This window comes from Myotis brandtii, unplaced genomic scaffold, assembly GCF_000412655.1.
Source record: "Myotis brandtii unplaced genomic scaffold, ASM41265v1 scaffold471, whole genome shotgun sequence".
In the NCBI taxonomy this organism is placed as follows: domain Eukaryota; kingdom Metazoa; phylum Chordata; class Mammalia; order Chiroptera; family Vespertilionidae; genus Myotis; species Myotis brandtii.
The window spans coordinates 3443247-3466184 of NW_005367989.1; the positions used below are offsets into that span (position 1 = coordinate 3443247).

Here is a 22938-nt window from a genome sequence, read left to right on the forward strand (position 1 = left end):
CATCCATCACTCAGGGTCTGCCAGTCAACTCCAGCAGAAAACTAACTGGAATGAACAGAGAACTCTACTAACATATGTAATAGCTAGTTAGGTGGCTTAGGAAAGCACTTAGTCAAACCAGAAGAACCAGAAATAAATCCTAGAACATTTTGGACAAAAACATTGATTGTATAATAAATGGTAGCATCTTGGAATGTCAATAAAAGAAACAGCAATAAATCAATTGAATTAAATGGCATTCTTTAATCTCTCATCTTGATTATCCCCCGGGGGAAAAAAATCACCTTTTAACACAATACATTTATTTATAATATATTTATGTCCCTATCACTCTTCCTTCACTGTTTGCCCATATAAGCTCCATAAAGCAGGTGTTTTATCTGTTCACTAATCATTGTGCCAATCACCTTGAATAATAAAACAAATAATAGCTTCTCAAAAATATATGTCACATGAATTAATAATAAATTTACTGAGTACTATTTAGTAGATTTACAAAGATGAATGTGATACACTTCCAATCCCCAAAGTACTTAAGCTAGAAAGGAATGTCAAATTGCTATAATATAAGGAGAAAATATAAGGGTTATTAAAGATCTAGACATAACGTACTTCAGACCAGCACTTCACAAGAGATATCCTATGGGATGTAGTGAGCTGTTCAAGAATTAAGAATTACAGGTAGAAGACTATATTGATATAGATTTTCCATTTTCCAGCAGTATGCTATTAAATTCATATTGTCCTCCCATTTGAATACTGCTAGAAATGTTGGAGTACATATAAAAAAAGTATGGAATGACCCAGTCCTGCTATCAGTTTTCAGCTTAGGTTGACATCACCTGGGTAGTCCAGGTAACTTCTAGACTGAATTTAGTTGAGGGGATACTGGGTAATAGTATCACCAAGCTTTTAGCAGAGGCAAATAAAAATCATCATTCGAGTGATATACCACTGTCCTATACTTGAAAGGATCTTCACAAATAATACCTTAGAGACAGCATAATGTAACCTAGAATACTAAGAAATAAGGTTGCATGAGTGAGAATTAAGAGAAACAAAAGAGCAGAAAGAGACCCACAAAAATTTCAAATATAGAAATTATCAACGAGGGATTATAAAACAACTGTGCTTACTAGTTAAACAAAACATAAGCTTAAAAATAACTGCCCCTCAAAAAACTAAAAATGGAACTCCCATTTGACCCAGTAATCCCACTTCTAGGAATATATCCCAAAAAACTAGAAACACCAACCAGAAAGGATATATGCACCCCTATGTTCATAGCAGCACAATTTACCATAGCTAATATTTGGAAACAGCCTAAGTGCCCATCAGAATGAGTGGTTTAAAAAACTGTGGTACATCTACACAATGGAATACTACACTACTGTAAAAAGGAAGGAACTCCTACCATTTGCAACAGCATGGATGGACCTGGAGAGCATTATGCTAAGCAAAATAAGTCAGTCAGAGAAAGATAAATATCACATGATCTCACTCATTTGTGGAATATAATGAACAACATAAACTTATGAACAAAAACAGATCCAGAGACAGAGAAGCATAGATCAGACCGTCAAACCTCAGAGGGAAGGTAGGGGAGGGTGGGGGTAAAGGGGAGAGATCAACCAAAGGACTTATATGCATGCATATAGGCCTAACCAATGGACACAGACACCAGGGTGGTGAGGGCATGAGCAGGGAGTGGGGTTGGGGTGGGCAAGGGAGGCTAAGGACATATATGTAATACCTTAATAAATAAAATTAAATTAAAAAAATAACTGCATAAAATAGAAGACTCTAAATAATCTAGTAGATTAAAATTATAAGATGAAAATGCTAGGTAACAACAGAAATGACAATAACTTAAATTCAAAACTCTATGGATTATTAAATGAGTTAGGCAAAAATAAAGAGAGAAATATTAAACTGAATGTTAGATTAAAATTTTTTCCAAAATGTATCACTAAGAAAAAATAGCCGAAAATATGGAAGAGAGGAGATGATACAAGCAGAAGAGGAAACAACCTTCTGTAGAATTTCAGGTGAAGATGAAACAGAATATAGGTGAAACTATATATGCAAAAATAATGATTGAGAAATTGAGACAGAATCACCAATATCCAGAATGAACAGAGATATTGATCCTCTTTATCCAGTGGTATCCTACCCTTGCAAACATTTTCATTCATTTACCTCAATGTGCTGTACAGTTATTTTCCAAGTGTATAAAAACATAAAAAATGCTGCTTAAAACACTGTTTTAGGCAGAAGTTGCCAATTTTTTTCCTGTAAAAGACCAAATAGTAAATATTTTAGGGTTTGAGGGCCATATGGCTTCTTTAGCAATGATTCAGCATTGCAATTGTAGGACAAAAGCAGCTATAAACATTATGTAAATAAATAGTCATACTGTGTTCTAATAAAATTTTATTTATAAAAACAGGTGTAAGTCTGAATTTGTCCCACAGATTGTAAGCTATAGCTTGCCAGCCCCTACTTTGGAGGATCAAGGTGAGCGTTCCAATAAAAGATATGTGGTACCATTTTACTCCCAGCATTAGCCCTCAGAGTGCATGTGTAGAAGTCATAATACAATGTTTTTTGAACTTGATAGCTCATGCTAATGGACACAATGTGTTTTTAATAATATTAGTGGCACTTATATAAACTTTATCAGTTAGAAAGAGATTGTTTATATACCAGCAAATGCAATACTGTAACTTCAGAAAATCAGATTCAATTTTAAATCTATGATGTAATTTAAAACAATCTAAAGAAAATATAAAACATTTTAAAAGATAACAAAGAATATTTCCCTAAAAAAACTAAAACAAAGTCATTATAAATTATAATGGCTTTATGAGGAAACATGCATTTGTGTATATCAGAGAACTTAAAAAAGTAATGTACAGTCTAAGGCAGAAATACAAAGGTAAAGAAAGCTCGCACGATCTCACTTATATGTGGAATATAATAAACAAAATACTTTCAGAGGCATGGATGCATGGAACAGAATGACAGATCTCAGTGGAGAGGGGTGTGGAAGGGATGAGAAGAAATTAACCAAAGGACATATGTGCATACATGCATAACCCATGGACACAGATAATAGTGTAGGGAAGGCCTTGGGTGGGGCAGGGGCTGGGTGGAGGAGGTAAAGGGGAGAAAATGGGGGACATCCGTAATACTGTCAGCAATAAATAAATAAGTAAATAAATAAAAGAATTTCCTACACAACTGTAGGGAAAATTCCAAGTATCAACAACAAAAATAAAAAAGAAAGCTCCCTTTAGTTTCCTACCAATAAATCTTTAGTTATTTGCTATTTTCACAGAAAATTAAGGTTTTTCTATTGCTTTTTACAGTACTTTTAAAAGGTTACAGTTGTTTTGCCTACAGAAGCAAAAATTTTATCAATGAGAAATCTAATCATCAATAATTGTTATGAATTTGGACATGATTATTGTTAACCATGATACAATATTTAGTTTTTTTGGAGATTGGGTAAATTTTAATTCATAAGGACTAGTGTTTTGATAATGTAAAGGTCCAATATTGTCATTTCTGTTAGTGTGATTATAGTGAAGGGGAAAAAACATAACATAGTTTTATGTTATTAAATAATTGATCATTGGGTCTAAATAGGAAATGAGGTTCTCAGAGGCATAGTTTATAGAGTAATATAAACTGAAAACCACCTCAACACCATCAACATTGGGAATAGTAGATCAATTACAATATGCCTATACAATTCAATACAAGGAATACAATATATTTAGCAAAATTTAAAAAATATTTCATGACATATGGCTAAATTAAAAATTGAGAATACTTGGGCAAGGGTAACAAAAGAAAAAAAATAAACAAATGGGACTACATCAAAGAAAAAGTTTTTGTACATCAAAGGAAACCATCAACCAAATGAAAAGACAACCTACTGAATGGGAGATGATATACACCATACATCTCAACACCAAAAAAAAAACAAAAAACCCCACAAAAAAACACACACACATACAATCTAATACAAAAATGGACATGAGGACCTGAATAGACATTTCTCCAAAGAGAACAAATAGGAGGCCAACAGACATATGAAAAGATGTTCAACATCACTAATCAGAGAAATGCAAATTAAAACCATGGTGAAATATCACCTCACACCTGTCAAAGTGACTATCATCAATAAATCAACAAACCAGGATACGGGGAAAAGGGAGCCGATGTGCACTTATGCAGGTTGGTGCAGCCACTATGGAAAACAGTGTGTGCGTTGGGGGGGAGGGGGTGTCCTAAAAAAATTAAAATTAGAACTGCCTTATCACCCAGTGACTCCATGTATGTGCATATATACAAAGAAAACAAAAACACTAATTTGAAGAATATATGTACCCCTATGTTCATTGCAGCATTGTTTACAGTAGCTAAGCTATGGAAACAACCCAAGTGTCCATCAATAGACAAGTAGATAAAAAAAAGTGGTGGTACATATACACAATGGAATATTACTCAGCCATGAAAAGAGTAAAATCTTATCACTTGTGACATCATGGATCTACCTAGAGAAGCGGTTCTCAACCTGTGGGTTGCGACCCCTTTGGGGGTCGAATGACTCTTTCACAGGGGTCGCCTAAGACCATCCTGCATATCAGATATTTACATTACGATTCATAACAGTAGCAAAATTACAGTTATGAAGTAGCAATGAAAATAATTTTATGATTGGGGGTCACAACATGGGGAACTGTATTTAAAGGGCCAGAAGGTTGAGAACCACTGACCTAGAGGGTAATTTGCTAAGTGAAATAAGTCAGTCAGAGAAAGACAAATACCATTTGATTTCACTTATATGTGGAATTTAAAAAAACAAAGAAAATAAACTAAATTGAAACAGACTCATAGATACAGAGAAAAAACTCATTGTTGTCGGGGGAAGGAGTGCTATGGGGCTGAGTGGAAAAGGTGAAGGAGTTAAGAAGTACAAATTGGTAGTTACAAACAGTCACAGGGATTTAAAGCATAGGGAATATAGTCAATAATATTGTAATAACTATATTACAAGGGGGAACTGGAAATATCAGGGGGACACTTTATAAAGCATATGATTGTCTAACCACTATGCTATACACCTGAAACTAATATTAATATTGAATGTACACTATAATTGAAAAAAGAAAATTTAAATTTAAAAAACTTTAAAAAAATAGATTTAAATAGTAACATTAAAAAATTGAGGATGGCAACTGTTACATGGAGTATGATAATATGTATGTTAAAATAGTAACAATATAATTTGAAAACCACCTCAACACCATCAACATTGGGAATAGGAGATCAATTATAATATGCCTATACAATGCAGTACAAGGAATACTATAGTGTTAATTTCATGGCTTCATACATATGTCAATACATAAGTGGAAGCCTGAAATTATACATAGTAAAATATAAATAGGAGTGATTGGGGGAGATGGGTGGCTGTGGAAATCCAAGGTGGTGATGATTAATGGTGCCTTTTGCCTTAACAGCTATGTTTTAAAGTTTAACAAGTAGAAGATACTCAGGTATTACTTTTGTAACTAATTACTAATTTGAAGGACATACCACAATGTGAGGTTGGGGGGACAAGAAGAGATAAACCAAAGAACTTATATACTTATATGCATAGCCCATGGACATGGGCAATAGGGTGATGAAGATCTGGGAGGGTGAGTAGGGCCTGGCAGGAGCGGGGAAAGAGGGAAGAATGGGAAATTTCTGTAATACTATCAATAATAAAAATATATTTTAAAAAGATAAGGCGTTTTGATACATTAAATCAAAATTAAAAGACAACTTCTAATTTCAACTTTATTACTACAATCTTGAAAACATCATTTAAGTCAGCCCTTTTCTGTACAAAAAGAAGTAGCCGCATTTCTTCATTATTAACTATACTTGGAGAACTTGCATTCAAAGTTAGAATCATTGCATTGATAAAACTATTGTGTATATGGACATGATCAAAGTAAAAGAGCAAATGTGAAGAAAAGAAATAAAGTGGTCTCAACCTTCATTGTTTAAAACTCATCCAGAAAAACGACTTATTGATGAAACAGTCTGGTAAAAAGTGTGATAGGACAGAAGTTCTGTCTCAGTGGAAAGCTTTTGATCACTTTTCAGATACATCAAGGAAACATGAACTACACTCATCTCTTGAGATAAGCTGCTTTGAACGGCAGCTGAACATTCCTCCTCTCACTGAATAGTTTTCTTCAAGGACAACTTAAAGTTAAATTCTGTAAAACTAAGACATGTTCTGTGCAATGGATAAGAGTCATGTTATCAGCAGAAGTTAGAGAAAGTAGTGTGTGATTGATTCCGACATTAAGGCTGACCTCAAACACCAATTGTTTAATAAATGAAACTTAACACCTTAGACAATCTGTGAAAGGAATCAAGAGAGGTCCCAAACAGGGGAATGCTGTTTCTTCTCGCAGCATCTCTTTAACATCCCTAAAGGTCTTTTGGAATAACTAACGCTTTCTCCTGTTTAGGAAGCACACTCTATGCACTTTTTAAAACTAAATCAAAGTTGGTTGTTATCCATGGAGATGTGCAAGTAGCTATAATCATGAATTTAAGATGGCATATTTTTCTTTAGTAGAAAACATTAAATTCGATTTGTGCCGCACTTTATTCTTCTTTGTCTAAACAGCATACTAAGCAGTGCCTTATAATATATTGCCAAGTCTTCCCTGGCTACTGGTAAAGAAGAAGCTTGCAAAAAGTTTACTACCATGAGTTTCTCTATGGGATTTCAAAAAGAACAAATACTAACATCGATGAAGACATCCAGCTCATATTATCACCAGGGCAATTGGAATTCCCCTTATGGCACTAAGGTTGATAGAAGAGCATCCCTAGAATATCAGAATCTATAGCAAAAAAATACACTTAATATCATCGATTTTTCAGACACAGAAATAGTGTAGTTTAAATTGTATCAGTATCCGAGGAATGAGCACATGGCCAGTAGGTTTGCTTTTCACCTAGAAATTCTAAGAATGCTCCTCTTCTAGACTCTCTAATAATTAATGGTGAGAGGCAAGTAATATCATAAAACTTCAGATCTGGATCAGATTTAGGGTAAAGAACACTGGAAAAATTTTAGAATGCATAGAAGCCAACAATATGGTACCCTATCTGACAGCATACTGCATGGTAGTATTCACTTTTGGGATTTATTGATATTTATCTCCCCTCCATACAAAACAAAATAAAACCTGGCTACTACACTGCAGTAAAGTTACATGAGTATTCAAAGTATAGGAGTGTAATGAAGACTTAATTATGGATTTTTCTTTTCTTTGAGACATTAAACTGTATAGAGTTGCCAATGAGATTAAATTATTTTGTCCAGATATATTGGAATTACTTGTACAAATGAAGAAATACATGGAAGAATTACTCATCCTTATTTATTGTAATTATTTTCTTTTGTCTTCATGAGTTCGTAAAATATATGAATAAGAAAATTAAAATGTCACTCAAAGTTTTTACAACAAAACAATTTGGAAGGGATGTCTAAGTATTGCATTACTGTGATAATAGATTCAAGGTCATGCAAGCAATGTATTGCCTAAATGACCACAGCGATTGCTCTTTTATTCTACAGTGCTAAACTGAATTACTAGGCAAAATGTTGAAGTAGCATTTGAGCTCCTATAATTTTAAAATATTAGAGCTTTTAAAAGATCCTCATGGAATTCGCATCACAACATGCCTTACACATTAGGTAATGCAATTCTATCTTGGGACGTAACCCGATGGCATCGTCACACACAAACACATTCATCATGCTGTCCTACAGATTCAAAAGGAGAATGTTTCCCCTCTGAGTTAACACATATCCCACCACATTATCATATTCCTGTTGGCTAGCAGGCAGCCGAAAGAGCTCAGAGTGCTTTGACTATTTAGACCAAAGAAATGTAAGAAGACAGCTGTCACTTACGTTTTTGAGTCATCCCATAAGACACAATAGGGATTCAAGGTACCCTAAAAGCAAACAGAGGAATAAATGTATCTTGAGTATATACATCAAATATTATAGGATTGTGTGCAATGCAAACAGAATGGCAGATTTCTTATCTTGCAGTAAGATACTTCAAAGATTCCACCTCTATTTTTTTTGTATTAAAATCTGCATGTCTTTTCTTATAGATTCGGTGACCCAGTTTGTGAAATTCTTTTCATGAAAATAATTCATTTATTCCAAATATCATGATTTATATTTAGTTGTTTTGAAATTTGAACGTGATACTCTCATCTACCACAAGGTTCATATTTTGATGATTTCTACTTCATTTTTTTCTCTAAAATATCAATTGCTGAATTGTTTCCTTTAAGCAGACCAAAGTATTTACAATGTGTCAATCACAGTGAAACATTCAATATTATACAATCACCACCACGCCACTTCCTCTGCAGCCTCTAGTTCAGCCGTGGGCAAACTACGGCCCGCGGGCCGAATCCGGCCCGTTTGAAATGAATAAAACTAAAAAAAAAAAAAAAGACTGTACCCTTTTATGTAATGATGTTTACTTTGAATTTATATTAGTTCACACAAACACTCCATCCATGCTTTTGTTCCGGCCCTCCGGTCCAGTTTAAGAACCCATTGTGGCCCTCGAGTCAAAAAGTTGGCCCACCCCTGCAGTTGGTCAGCTTCCTAGAGGCAAGAGATGGTTACATGCCCAGAGAGTTTGTTGACTCACAACACCTTCTTAATCAACAGATCATAATTGTATGGGATCAGATCTAATGAAACTCTGAGAAAAAGTGCTAAATTTTTATTCGGTTTAATAATTATGTATTTACTAGCTACCATGATTTTCGGGATGACAAAATGAGTTTTCCACACTGAATTCCAGAGAAGTACTTTAGCTTTTTGTTGTTGTTGTTGCTGTTTTGTTTTGTCTTTTCTCTCTCTCTTATAACAAAAATCTTCATTGTTGCCTGACCACGGTGGCTCAGTGGTTGCGCGTCCACCTATGAACCAGGAGGTCAGTTTGATTCCTGGTCAGGGCACGTGACTGGGTGGTGGGCTCAATTCCTAATGGGGAGTGTGCAGGAGGCAGCCCATCAATGATTCTCTCTCATCATTGATGTTTCTATCCCTCTCTCTCCCTCTCCCTTCCTTTCTGAAATCAATAAAAATATTTTTTTAAAAAAACTTCGTTGTTGAAAGTATTACATATGTCCCTTTTATCCCCCATTGATCCCTTCTATCCCACCCCCACCCCAGGCCTCACAGACCTTCACCACTCTATTGTCTGTGTCCATGGTTTATGCATATATGCATGCAAATTCTTTGGTTGATCTCCCCTCCCCCTCCTCATGGGCCTCCCTCCTCCCTCCACATCTTCCCTTTTATTTTTATTGATTTTTAGAGAGAATGGATGAGAGAGGGAGAGAGAAAGAGAAACATCAATGTGAGAGCAGAACATCGATTGGTTGGCTGCCTCATGCACAAACCTTACTGGGGACCAAGTCTGCAACCTGGGCATGTGCCCTAACAGAGAATAGAACCAGGAACTTTCTGGTGCACTGGATGATGGCCAACCAACTAAGCCATATTGGCCAGGCCTGTACTTTGTTTTGAAAAGAACTAATTCTTGGAAAGTATTATTTCCTATCTGCTGGTCCACATTCATTGGGACTTATATTGCCCTTTAAGCTTAATAATTCTTCCTCTATGTGATATCTTTAGATATCGGCAGATCCAATCATACCCCTGAAGAGTCTTCTCTTCTCTATTAAACATATTCTGTTGGTTTCAAGTTCACTTCACTCACTTCCTGGAGCACACACTATAAACGTATTTAGAGGAACCATCCACTGTGTCCTACTTGTACAGAACAAAGCAGGACTATTGCCTCTCCAATTTAGGTGCCATGTTCTGAATAATGCAAGATAAGACAGTGTCAGATATTTTGGTAGCCTCTTCCTGAGTTTGACAGATATCACCCATATTTAAAATCTCTTAGGAGTTTTTTGAATCCTGATTTGGGCATCCCACACATTCACTATTGCTTCCAAACTTTGTTTCATTACAGGATTAAGAAATAAACATGATATATATGTCCTCAGCCAACCTAGTCATTGATAAAATGATGAATAAGCCAAGGCAAGCAAAAGTCACAGTCCTGAAACAGGCTGCGGGGTCCTTCCCACAGGTGGATATGCTCCTCAGTGTTAGCCAGCTGTGAGCCTGCCCTCATTCCTCTGTCTTGTCCACATGTAGATGGTCACTGGGGTATATGTGGCAAAGCAACATCTTTAAAAGTCTAGGCAGGCTTTTTGTGAAATATTGCACTTCGTAAGGGCTGCTTTCTGGGTCCATTCTAGGATTCCACTGGAAATAAAAATTAAGCTCACTATTTTAAAATTTGTTAAATCTACCCCCATTTTATTTATTACTCATTGGAATTGGGGCATTTGACTAACTCCAATGTTTTAGCACCATTACCATTTTCCAAAATCCTTCAAAAAAAGTAGATATTCTACTTTTTACCAAGTGCTCATACCTCTTAACTATACTCTTAGAGCATAAAAACATGCCCTGAAAAAGGTTATAGTCTTATAGATGTTGATAGGGAACATGCATATGGAATGTTGATATCACAATACAAGAAATATGCTCATATAAATGTCACTAGTCATAATTTATTGTGTAAGGGACAGAGCATCATGGACCGTGTTAGCCAGAATGAGTTTCATGGAAGATACGAGTCCCTATGTGGACCTTACAGGAGGCACAGATATAAATGTTCTAGGGAAGGGGAGAGGAGTGGTATTTCATATTGGTTTCTTCCTCGGTTCTATGAGACTCTATCTAGTTTTACCCAAAATAATATAGCTTGTGGCTTCCTAAGAAATCCTTAGCATAGCTACAATGTTGTCTCAAAGTTATGCTATATTTATCTAGAGATTTGTTCAAAAGAGCTCAGAGCACAGTATGGAAAATAAGTTATACTTGGGGTATCACAATGAAGGATATGGGAGAATAGGTCTCATGGATGTAAAAACTAAGTGTAGGTGAAGAACCTGAGATAACAGGTCCTCTACATCTAGTTCACTTCTTTTAGTAATGCCTGAGTTAGAGTAACTTAAGTCTCTACATAAACCAATACCGGATTCTGATTATAGGGTTAACATTTCAAAATTAGAGTTCATAACACCTTCCAAAAAAACAAACTAATTTAGAAAAAAAATTACACGAACTTAATTGTTTGGATATCCCTTTACTTTTTACTCCTCTAAGGAAACTGATTTCCACTTTCAGATGAAAGTATAAAGATGGAAAATACTTTTACTCTTATCCCATGCCTTTTTCAGACCTTAGCTTTATCCTGTACCTTCCTCACCCCTCACCTCTTAGAAGTTTCTCTCTCTGTTTCTGTCTGTGAAGATTTGAAAAACATCCACGTGAGGAAATTATAGGCTCCACGATGCACCATTCAATCTTGTGTTTCTCTATACATCTGAGACCTACACAACTGGCAGACACTTCCTTGTGCTTTGTGAATATTCATTCTAGTACAGTCACTAATATGTAGGCCTGTGAGCTGAGTCAATTATTTAAACATTCCAGTTTAGAAAAATAAGTAGAGAAATCTTAGTATGTGGATAGAGCACTCACTTAAGAAATAAAAGAATGTGAAAAGGGACATAAAAAAAGATGAATTAATTCTAAACATAAAAAAAATCTAGCTAAATGGCTCTGGCTGGGGAACCATTTATAAAATATTTGTAAAATATTTCTCAATGGTACTCTGCTACAAGATCTGTATGAGGAATTTACAGGAAATCAATAAAGGAAATGGCGAGCTCAAAAGAGAGCAGTAACCAAATGTAATGACACAAGCAATAGTCAAATAGTCAAGCTATAGAAGTGGATTTAGGAATGCAAGAAAAAAAATCTTCAGGTAAATGAGAAAAGTGGGCTAAAGATTAATTTACAAAACTGTCAATGGACACAAAATATTAAAACTGCATGTATTTGAAAACTCTGTAAAGGATATGTTATTCTTGGAAAACTCATTTGTTGGGGGGAAAAAAGTTGTGTGTATGTGTGTGGTTTTTTTTTTTCTCTTGACTATCCAATATCCAAAATAGCACAGTTTAACTCCTGTTAAACATTTTTACTCACCAGCTTTTAAGCATTTACAAAGTATACCATGACCCAAATTTCCCAATTACTATAAATGTTTGACACACTATTTTCAAGTGTCTTTAACAGTTTTTGCTATTTTCTTTTACTTCTCTGTTTTGACATCAATCAAACCAATATATCCATTTAACTGTAAAATACATCATTAAGTTTGTCAATATATTTCTATGGCTGGTTCTCTTTTTTCCTTTGGTCTGCATAACTTTTTTTTTCCTTTTTATAATGGAGGATTTGGCATCCTTTCTAGTTCAATCTCAGTGATTCCAGAAAGACATTCATAAGCAAATTTCTTTTCTTTCTTCAAAACTATCTACCGATTCTTTTTTTCTTTTCCCTATGGAATACTTTAAATATATCTCATGGTGATAAATTATTCTCATAAATCAATGAAGTCAGAAAGGAGAGCCAGGAAGATGATCAAAACAAGTTCTTTCATTCATTTACTGATTCATGTAAAAATCACTGAGTAAACACCTATTATATTCCAGGTGCTCTTGAAGGCACTGGTAATACAACATTGAACAAAACCAAATCCTGTCTTATAGACTGCACCTTAATGAAGAGAGCAGAAAGTGAGACAAAAAAACATAAACAAGTATGTAAATATCTAATACTAGTGGCCCGGTGCACGGATTCATGCACATTGAAAGTGAAATAATGAGAAGAAACATTTTAATATTGCTATTTGCCATTTCTCCTTCAGTGCCTGGGAGCTGGGCGGTGGTGCCGTCACTGGTCACCATCTACAATGTGATCAGCGGGGCGATCGGGCCCCCACTCACACCCGCCTTGGCCTGGCACCACCTGCTCACCTGCTCCACCATCCCACCGTGATCCCGCTCTCATTGGGGCCCATTGAGGCCGACAGTACCTCCACTGCCACCCACTGCCAATGCCACATCACCGATGCCTGCCATTTTCTGTGCTGCCTCCTGGTGGTCAGAGCACGTCATAGTGAGTGGTCGAACATCCGGTCTCCCGGTCAAACTCCTGGTCAAACCACCGCCCAAGAGGACAATTTGTATATCAGGCTTTTATTATATAGGATGCTGGATGGTAATCTGGGCTATGATCTAAAGTAAGTCACGCTGAGTAGGAGAGGCTGGTAAGTGAATGATTGAAATTATGTATATTAGGAAGGATTCACTAAGAAGTTAATATTTAAGCAGAGGTCTGAAGGAAGGTCATTACAGAGAAGCTAAGGGTAAAGTCACAATAAAAATGAATGAAGACCAAGTTTCTCTAATTATCCTTGGCATTTTAAAGTCCTGAATATATTTAATTTATATGCTTTCTTAATTACACTCTTGATATCTTAATGTTTAAAAGTGTTTTCTCTGGACCTTCTCTAGAATCAATGGGGATGCTTATTAAAAACTAGGGGCCTAATGTACAAATTCATGCACCTTCAAAGAAACTGTGGGCTGTGAGGCTGTGGTAGGCACGGGGGGGGGGGGGGTTGGGCCCATCCTCCATGCCCCTGCTGACTTTTCCTGCCATATCCCTCTGGTCCCTGTCTGCCGGCAGCCCCATCCTGACACCGCCACTCCCATGCGCTGATGGTGCTGGCCCTGCTCACACCCACTGATGTCGTGGAGGGATTGGGGCTGGTGCCAGTAACAGGTGCAAGTGGGTTGGGTGCTGTCAGCAGGTGTGAGCAGTGGCTGCTGCCTCAATAACCTCTCAGGAGCAGGGGCGGGTGGAGAAGCCCTCAGGGATGATCAGGACCAGCAGCTGCCACTAGCACCTGTTGACTGTGCTGAGCAATTGGGGCTGGCGCCGGGTGCTGGCAGTGGGTGCAAGCAGGGCAGGCACTGGCAGCAGGTGTGAGCATTGGGCGGGACTGCGGCATGCGGGAGCAAAGAATTTTCAGTAACTACCAGAAGCTTGGCCCGATGACAGCGACTGGCACCCCACCTTGGTCTAGCGCCCCCATTCACTTCCTCCATCATCATGCCATGGCTGACACCTGCCATGTTCCGCTCTCTGACACCTGTTGCCTACTCCCACCATGTTCCGCACATGCCCCCTGGTGGTCAGCACACATCATAGCAACCAGTTTTTTGGTTGTTCTGCTGTTTGGTCTATTTGCATATTAGTCTCTTTTTTTTTTGAAAATATATTTTATTGATTTTTTACAGAGAGGAAGGGAGAGAGCTAGAGAGCTAGAAACATCGATGAGAGAGAAACATCGATCAGCTGCCTCCTGCACATCCACTACCGGGGATGTGCCGACAACCCAGGTACATGCCCTTGACCGGAATCGAACCTGGGACCCTTCAGTCCGCAGGCCGATGCTCTATCCACTGAGCCAAACCAGTGCCAGCTGCATATTAGTCTTTTATTATATAGGATACTAGAGGCCCAGTGCACAAATTTGTGCACGGGTGGGGTCCTGTTGGCCCACCCTGATGGGTGCCGATTGGGGATGGGCTGGTTGTGGTGAGGGCCCATGGGAGATTGGCTGGCTGGCCCTGCCCAAGATCAGGGTGTGGAGGGGCAATCAGGGGCGGGGCCAGCTTGGGGGAGTGGCCATGGGAGGTTGGCCAGCTGGCCCTGCCCCCAATTGGCCTTGTTGGCCAGCCATAGTGCGCGTCATAGCAACTGGTCATTCTGGTCGCTTGGCTTTTATAGATATAGATATAGATATAGATATAGATATAGATATAGATATAGATATAGATATAGATATAGATAGATAGATTCCTTGGCTCCATGAATTCTGAGATTAGGGCTAAACTAGGAACATGCAATTTACCCCTTCTACCCCCCAATATTTTTTATTCACATCAAATTTGGAGAAGTAAGTACTGCTCAAAACCGAAATAATGTGGTTAATTTACTTTGTTTTTCTTCAACCTTTCAAATGCTTAGTGCTCATATGCCATAGTAAATTCTGAATCTGGAAACCTCTTAACTTTCTTATAGCTTTCATAGTCCTCTTGAAACAAAACACCTCTTTGTCTATAATGGTTGAGCAAATAAATCAACAAAGCATCTATAAACATGAAGAGGGGCAGGGACTTCATCATAACTATTTCATCATTTCCAAAGCTCTGACTCAGATATTCCAAAATCATTCTTTTTGTCACTTCTAGTTAATTGTACATTGACATTTTGAGTGTGGATGGGAGAAAGAATGTTCACTATACTATCTCTCTTCAATTTTATAAATTTTAAACATAAAGGCATTACATTAAAATGACCTGGATTTTGCTAAGCTTATTCTTCCTTCATTTCTCCACTAAGGTGTAATTGTCATCTATAATAATAAAAGTGTAATATGACCAGATAGCCAAATGACCTTCCGGACATCCTTCTGGACAAACCTTCTGGATGAAGCCGGGGCTGTGAGGGCTGAGGCAGCCACCACAGTTGCGAGGGCTGAGCTCCTTGCATGAATTTCGTGCATTGGGTCTCTAGTTATTATATAACTGCACAGATAGATTTTAGGAATTCCTCAAGAACAGGTTCAAAATGACTGACATGATCTGCAATAGACTAATTTATATTTCGTTTATAATTCTCATAATACTTGAGAAAAAAACAATTTAAAAAATCTTAGGAATGAGTGCTAAGGGAAGTAAGATCTTAGTAGATGTACATTTTTCCATGGTCATACCTATGACATCATTAAAATCTGATCAATGAGAGGGAACCCTTTTCAGGCTATGGCTCAACCTATAAACAGCTTCATAGTCCCTACAAGTGTGATATACCTCTCAAGAAGATGATGTACTTGAAAAAGATACAATACTAAAATGAACAATAAGAAATAGTCTATTGAATGTTCTCTAAACCTTGTTTCAAGGTTATGGTAAGTACTGTTTCATATTTTAGTAATTTAAAATAATTTTAAAAAGAACAAACATGGGTCTTTGTTTTTGAGGGGATGACTGATAGGTATATAAAGTATAAGAGCCTCACTGAAAATGCAATACTTTACAGGAATGTGGATGGAGATATGGAGTTTTTGAATAGATCACAATGGGAACGTATCACACCAAGGAGATGGAAGAGAAAGAACTGGCTTTAACTAAAGCAGAATGATACAAAAGCCATTGAAGTGAGAAGTGCAGAACATTGTTTATCAGGACGAGTCACATTCCTGTTACATAGCTCTTCTCGAGGAGTCGGCAGCTGTTTAATTAGAACACGAGGAGAGCGCACATATTTACGTCAGCTTCTGCTATCTGGTTACTCAGTAGCTCCCATTAACCACATGACACTATTTTTGGGGATGGATAACAGCTTGCTTCTCTCATTTCTGAGATATATCACTAACCTGAATATATATATTATTTTTAGATGGACACTTTCCTTTTGACATATGAGAAACAGTAAAAAATTGAACCACTATCAGTAATTATTCATATGTGTATCCTGCAAAGAAAATCATTGCCTCCACATGTGTGTCTTAGAGCATGAAAAAGAATGGGGCAAAACTCTCTACATATTTTCTTTGTGTGTTGAAAGTGCAAAATAACTTTAAGAAATACCTAAATAACTAAAGTAGATTCTTTATGTATACAATATACACCATAGGCATTTTCTTTTTATAGCCAAGAGGATAAAATAATGTGTCTTAATAACACTTCCATGGGGTTGTTGTGGAGACAAGGGCTGGAGGAGTGTTTTTCACTGCTCCAGTCCAGTAGCTGCCAGCCGAGTTCCGCTAAATTGCTTCTAGAGTACAACATATCTGTAAATGTCAGAGTTGTCCCTGGCCTCCAACACCTGGTTCCACAAGTTGCTTTCGTGGCTGCACAGGTGATACCATCTTATGGCTTCCTATAATTTCTCCCAATATCTACTAGTGCTTCCACTTTACATGGCCATTCTCACAGTCTGGTCATTCCTTTGATCAGGCTCCTAAAATGCTCGTATAATAATCAGCAGGACAAAATGTAATCTCTAGTTGCTAATTGATTTTTATTGAATAATGAATCATTAGTATTATAGTATATCTGGTTCAAAATGGCACTATTAATGTATACAATTATTACCTTCATAACCTAAAAATTAATTTTGCAATGCAGGGTTATTACTTTTCTATTGCTGCTGTTATGAATTACCACAAACTTAGATGCATAGAACAACACAAATTTATTATCTTGCAGTTTTTGTAGGTCAGAAGCCTGGGTCTCTGCTCAAAAGATTAACGAGGCTGACATCAAAGCCTTGGCGGAACTGCACCCCTTTCTGCGGGGTCTGGGGATAAATCCATGTTCAGGCTCATGCAGCTCTCAGCAGAATTCAGTTCTTTGCAGTTGTAGGACTGCCTCCACATTTCCTCCCTGGTGGGCAACCAGGGGTGTCTTCAGCTTTTAGAGGCAGCTTTTAGAACATATCCCCTTGCTTGTGCCCCCTTCCTTCATCTTTACTGTAAGCAATGGCAGTTGATTCCTTTCTCTGTTTCTCTCTGACCATAGCCATAGAGAAAGGTTATCCACATTGAATGGCTCATGTGATTAAATTGGACCTATTCAGATAATCTAGGATAATTTTCCCATCTCAATGTCCTTTTTAAAAATATTTCTATTTAATTTATTGGGGTTACATTGGTTAATTAAATGTTCCAAGAGTAAAATTTTATAATACATCAACTGTATATTGTGTTCACCACTCCTAGTCTAGTCCCTTCCCATCACCATTTATCCCCCTTTACCCTTTTCTACCTACCCCCACCCACCTTCTCTCTATTAATCACCGTATTGTTGTCTATGCCTATGAGGTTTTTGTTTGTTTAATCCCTTCACCTATTTCATCCATCCCTCAACCTCTCTCCCACCCAAACTGTCAGTTTGTTTTCTGTAGATACAAACTGTTTCTATTTTGTTTGTTTATTTTGTTCATTAGATTACACATATAAGTGAAAACAATTGGTATCTGTCTTTCTCTGACTGGCTTATTTCACTTAGCATAATACCCTCTAGGTCCATGCATGCTGTCACAAAGGTAAGATTTCTTTCTTTTTTATAGCTGAATATTAATCCATTGTGTAAATATACAGCTTTTTTTATCCACTCATCTAATTATGGGCACTTGGCTGCTTCCAAATCTTGGCTATTGTAAATAGTGCTGCAATAACCATTAGGGTGCATATATTCTTTCTAATCAGTGTTTTGGGCTTCTTCAGATATATTCCCAGAAGTGGAATTGCTGGATCCGTTTTAATTGCAGTTACGTTTTAATATTTTTAGGATACTCTATACTGTTTTCCGTAGTGGCTGCACCAATCTGCATTCCCACCAGTAGCGCATGAAGGTTCCCTTTTCTATACATCCTCGCTACCACTTGTTTGTTGATTTATTGGTGACAGCCATTCTGACAGGCGTGAAGTGATATCTCATAATGGTTGTAATTTGTATTTCTCTGATGATTAGCGACATTGAGCATCTTTTCATGTCTATTGGTCATTTGTATGTCCTCTTTGGAGAAGTGTCTATTTAGGTCCTTTGTCCATTAATTCAATTGCATTTTTTGTTTTATGGTGATGAGTTGTTTGAGTTCTTTATAAATTTTGGATAATAACCCCTTAGTAGATGTATAATTGGCAAATATGTTCTCCCATCCAGTGGGTTGTTTTTTTCATTGTATTGATGGTTTCCTTTGCTGTGAAAAAACTTTTTAGTTTGATGTATTAAAATTTGTTTATTTTTTTTTTCTTTTCCCCCCCTTGCTCAGGGAGATACATCAGAAAAAACATTGCTATGAGAAATATCTGAGATTTTACTGCCGATGTTTTTTACTAGAATTTTATGGTTTTGAGTCTTACATTTAAGTCTTTAACTCATTTTGAGTTTATTCTTGTGAATGGTATAAGGAGGTAGTCTAGCTCCTTTTTTTTTTTCTGTATGTACTTGTTCAATTTTCCCAACACCATTTACTGAGTAGACTGTTCCAAGAGGTTAATTCTTAGCAATACAGGCCTACCTCATGAAGTAAGAAAAATCTCAAATAATCTAAACTTACACCCAAAAGAACTAGAAAAAATAACAACAAACAAACACCAGAGTAAGTAGAAGGAAGGAAATAATAAAGATTAGAGTGGAAATAACTAACATAGAGACTAAAAGAAACAATAGAAAAGATCAATGAAACCAAGAGCTGGTTATTTGAAAACATAAACAAGATTGACAAGCCTTTAACTAGATTCATTATGAAAAAAGGATAGAGGTCTCAAATAAATAAAATCAGAAATGAAAGAGGAGAAATAACAATGGACACCACAGAAATACAAAGGATTTTAAGAAAATATTCAATCAATTGTATGTCAACAAATTGACAACCTGGACAAAATGGAAAAATTCCTAGAAGCATATAATCTTCCAAAACTGAATCAGGACGATTCTGAAAATCTGAATAGACCAATTACAACTAATGAAATAAAAGCAGTAAACACACACACAACAACAACCAGCAAACAAAAGTCCTGGACCAGATGGCTTTAGAGGCAAATTTTACCAAAGAAAGATCTAATACCTATCCTTCTCAAACTATCCCAAGAAATTCAAGAGGAGGGAAGACTCCTAAACTTATTTTATGAGGCCACCATTATCCTCATTCCAAAACTAGATAAAGACATGACAAAGAAAGACAATTATAGACTAATATCCCCGATGAGCATAGATGAAAAATACCCTCAATAACATATTAGCAAACCACATCCAACAATACATTAAAGATATCATACACCATGATCAAGTGGGATTCATTCTGGGGAAGCAAGGTTGGTACAATATTCACAAACCAATAAACATGATACACCACATAAACAAAATGAAGAATAAAAATTACATGATCATATCAACAGATATAGAAAAAGCATTTGACAAAATCCAGCACTCATTTACAGTAAAAACTTTTAGCAAAATGGGAATATAGGGAACATACCTTAATATAATATGAGCCACATATGACAAACCCACGGTCAACATAATACTTAACAGGCAAAAACTAAAATAGTTTTTCTTAAAATTGGGAGCAAAACAGGGATGTCTGCTTTCACCACCCTCATTGAACATAGTACTGGAAGTTCTAGCCAATTTTAATAAAAGGTATTCAAATTGGAAAGGAAGAAAAAAAACTGTAATTATTAGCAATGGCATGATACTATATATAGAAATATCTAAAGACTCAATGTCATCACTTTTTATTTTTTTAAGTATGTTTTTATTGATTTAAGAGAGAGGAAGAGAGAGAGAGAGAGAGAGAGAGGGAGAGAGAGAGAGAGAGAGAGAGAGAGAGAGAGACATCAATGTGAAAAAAATATTGATAGGCTGCCTCCTGCAAGCCCCCTACTAGGGATTGCATCCTGGGCATGTGCTGGGAATTGAGCTGTGACCCCTGGTTCATGGGATGACACTCAACCAACTGAACTACACTGGCTGGGCATCAATGTCCTTACTTTTAATCACATCTGAAAAGTCCCTTTTGATGTGTAACATAACATATTAACAGATTCTGGGGATTAGGGTGTGAACATCTTTGGGGGCCATTATTCTGTTTACCACACAGGGATTGACAATCTACATGGACCAGGAGACCAATCTGGTCTGCTACCTATTTTTGAAAATAAAATTTAGTGCAGAGTCACACCCACTTGTTTATATGCTGTCTAAGGCTGCATTCACTCTACAACAGCCATAGGTGAATAGATGGGACAGAAACAACTATGGCTCAGACACCTAAAACACTTACTATGAGATTCTTAACTGAAAAAGTTTGCTGAGCCCTTCTCCAACAACAGAATAATTATTCTAAATCTTTTTGAAGAATATTAGCTATGTATTATGAATAAAAATAAACAGAATTTGAAACGTAATGGAGAAGAATGCTTACTGAAATTTAGGACACACCCCCAAATAGCTGTAAAGTAGAGAATGATTCTATCTCAATTTCAGCTGTTGGCAGAGCCATCAATCTTCTTGTCAGTTAGCATTTCATGACACTCCGTTAAAATTACCAAGAGCTTTACACAAGCAAAACATCAGAAATCGCTTTCTTCCACATGGACAAAAAACAAGGGTAGAAAAGTAATTTTAAAAGTAAGCATATGCATTCATATAAGCATAACCATTGGACACAGATAGTAGGGGCGGGTAAGGGCATGTGCTGGCAGGTGGGAGCGGCTGGGGAGAGGGCAATGGGGGAAAAAGGAGACATATATAATACTTTAAATAATAAATAATTTAAATTAAAAATAAAAATAAATAAAAGTAAAGGTATACAAACATACTTTGTAGAAATTATAGATGCAAAGCCTGGACTTTAAGCGTTGCCACGTGATTTTTAATTTCTTAGGTTATTATCAGCCTTTGATATTCATAGAAATACCCACTGATGAATGTTGGAATCTCTTTTCATTGTTTCTCATGCTTATCTAATGTTAACAAGCACATTCATTAAAGTCTTCCATTGTGTTTCCCACTATTATTTATAAAGGCCATGGTTGATGATTAATTTTAGTTTATGCACATAAAACAAACTCCTTAATTTGTTAGATTGATCCTATTCATATGCAAGCAAATATGGAAAAAAATACACACTCCCACAAGTCCAAATTCTCATGAGATCTCTTATGAATATGAGCAATTTGAAAATTACAAATAAACCTGCTGCATTTTTTCAGTCCTGAAAGATAGCAGTATCACCCTAATGAGGCCATTGGAGTTGTTGCTCAGAGGAAGAAATAAAAAGAATGACAAGATTAGACTGCAAAAACTGCAGGCCAGACAGTCCAATCCATCTCTTCATGAGATATGGAACTATAGAAAGACTTTTTATTTGGAAAAATAATGTGTATTACAGCTTGCAATGTTAATAAAGCACCAGATCACTAAAATAACTGATTTTTCTAACTCATTTTAAAGGGATATTATCCACCTTAAAAAGTCACAGCAGGTTCAGACCCGTCAGACCCAAAGCAGACTAATGATGGGTATGTGTACATGTGCATGTGTATATGTCTGTGTGTACATATTGAGCCACACTTGCCAGTGCTAACAAATTTGGAGCATACAAAGAAACAAATTCCTTACTCAAAAGCAATGTTAAAATTATTTCCCAGGTTTCAATGCAGTGAGGAAATCATGGCTATTCTAAGGTTTGAGGAAGTAGATAGTATAGTGATCAAACACACTCTAAAGTTAGAATCAGTATGACAAAAGTAGGAAAAAACCTAATAGGTTAATTATTAATTATGATGTTTAAAAGTTATTGCTGAGAGATTTGATATTTTCATTAAACAATTTAGGAAGCCTGAAACATTTTAGTAAAAAGTGGTTTACAAAAAAAGATAATTGTCATTGTTTATAAACCAAGGCTGCTTTGGGTTTTTTTTTTTTTAGGAAAAATCAGAAATTACAAAATAGGTTTTGTAAAACAGAATATGATTATAAATCCCATTATGTCATTCACTAAGTATATCAATTTGGGAAAATGCCAATCACTTTGTGCTTCTGTTACTTGCATGTAAAAGTCAACTTCATAAAAATTTTTTAAGGAATAAAAAAAACCTATGGGTATACAAGACAGGAGACTGGCTTACATTAATATTGGAAGTATCTACACTAATAAAAGAGAAACATGGTAATTAGCGTACAACCGCTACGCTTTTCATTGGCTAATCAGTGAGTATATGCAAATTAACTGTCAGCCAAGATGGCGGCCGGCAGCCAGGCACTGAAGCGAGCACGAGGCTTGCTTGCTGC

At 36.5% G+C, this 22938-nt stretch overlaps 1 protein-coding gene across 5 annotated transcripts in view; it reads right to left on the reverse strand.

The window, feature by feature from the left end:
* Positions 1-22938, reverse strand: part of ADGRB3 (adhesion G protein-coupled receptor B3) — a 716195-nt gene that overhangs the window by 299678 nt on the left and 393579 nt on the right. For all 5 annotated transcript variants that reach the window (XM_005875869.2, XM_014547407.1, XM_014547406.1 and 2 more), the window contains one exon: positions 8003-8046. In XM_005875869.2, the coding sequence (XP_005875931.1) occupies positions 8003-8046 (44 nt within the window). The remainder of the gene's footprint in view (positions 1-8002; positions 8047-22938) is intronic.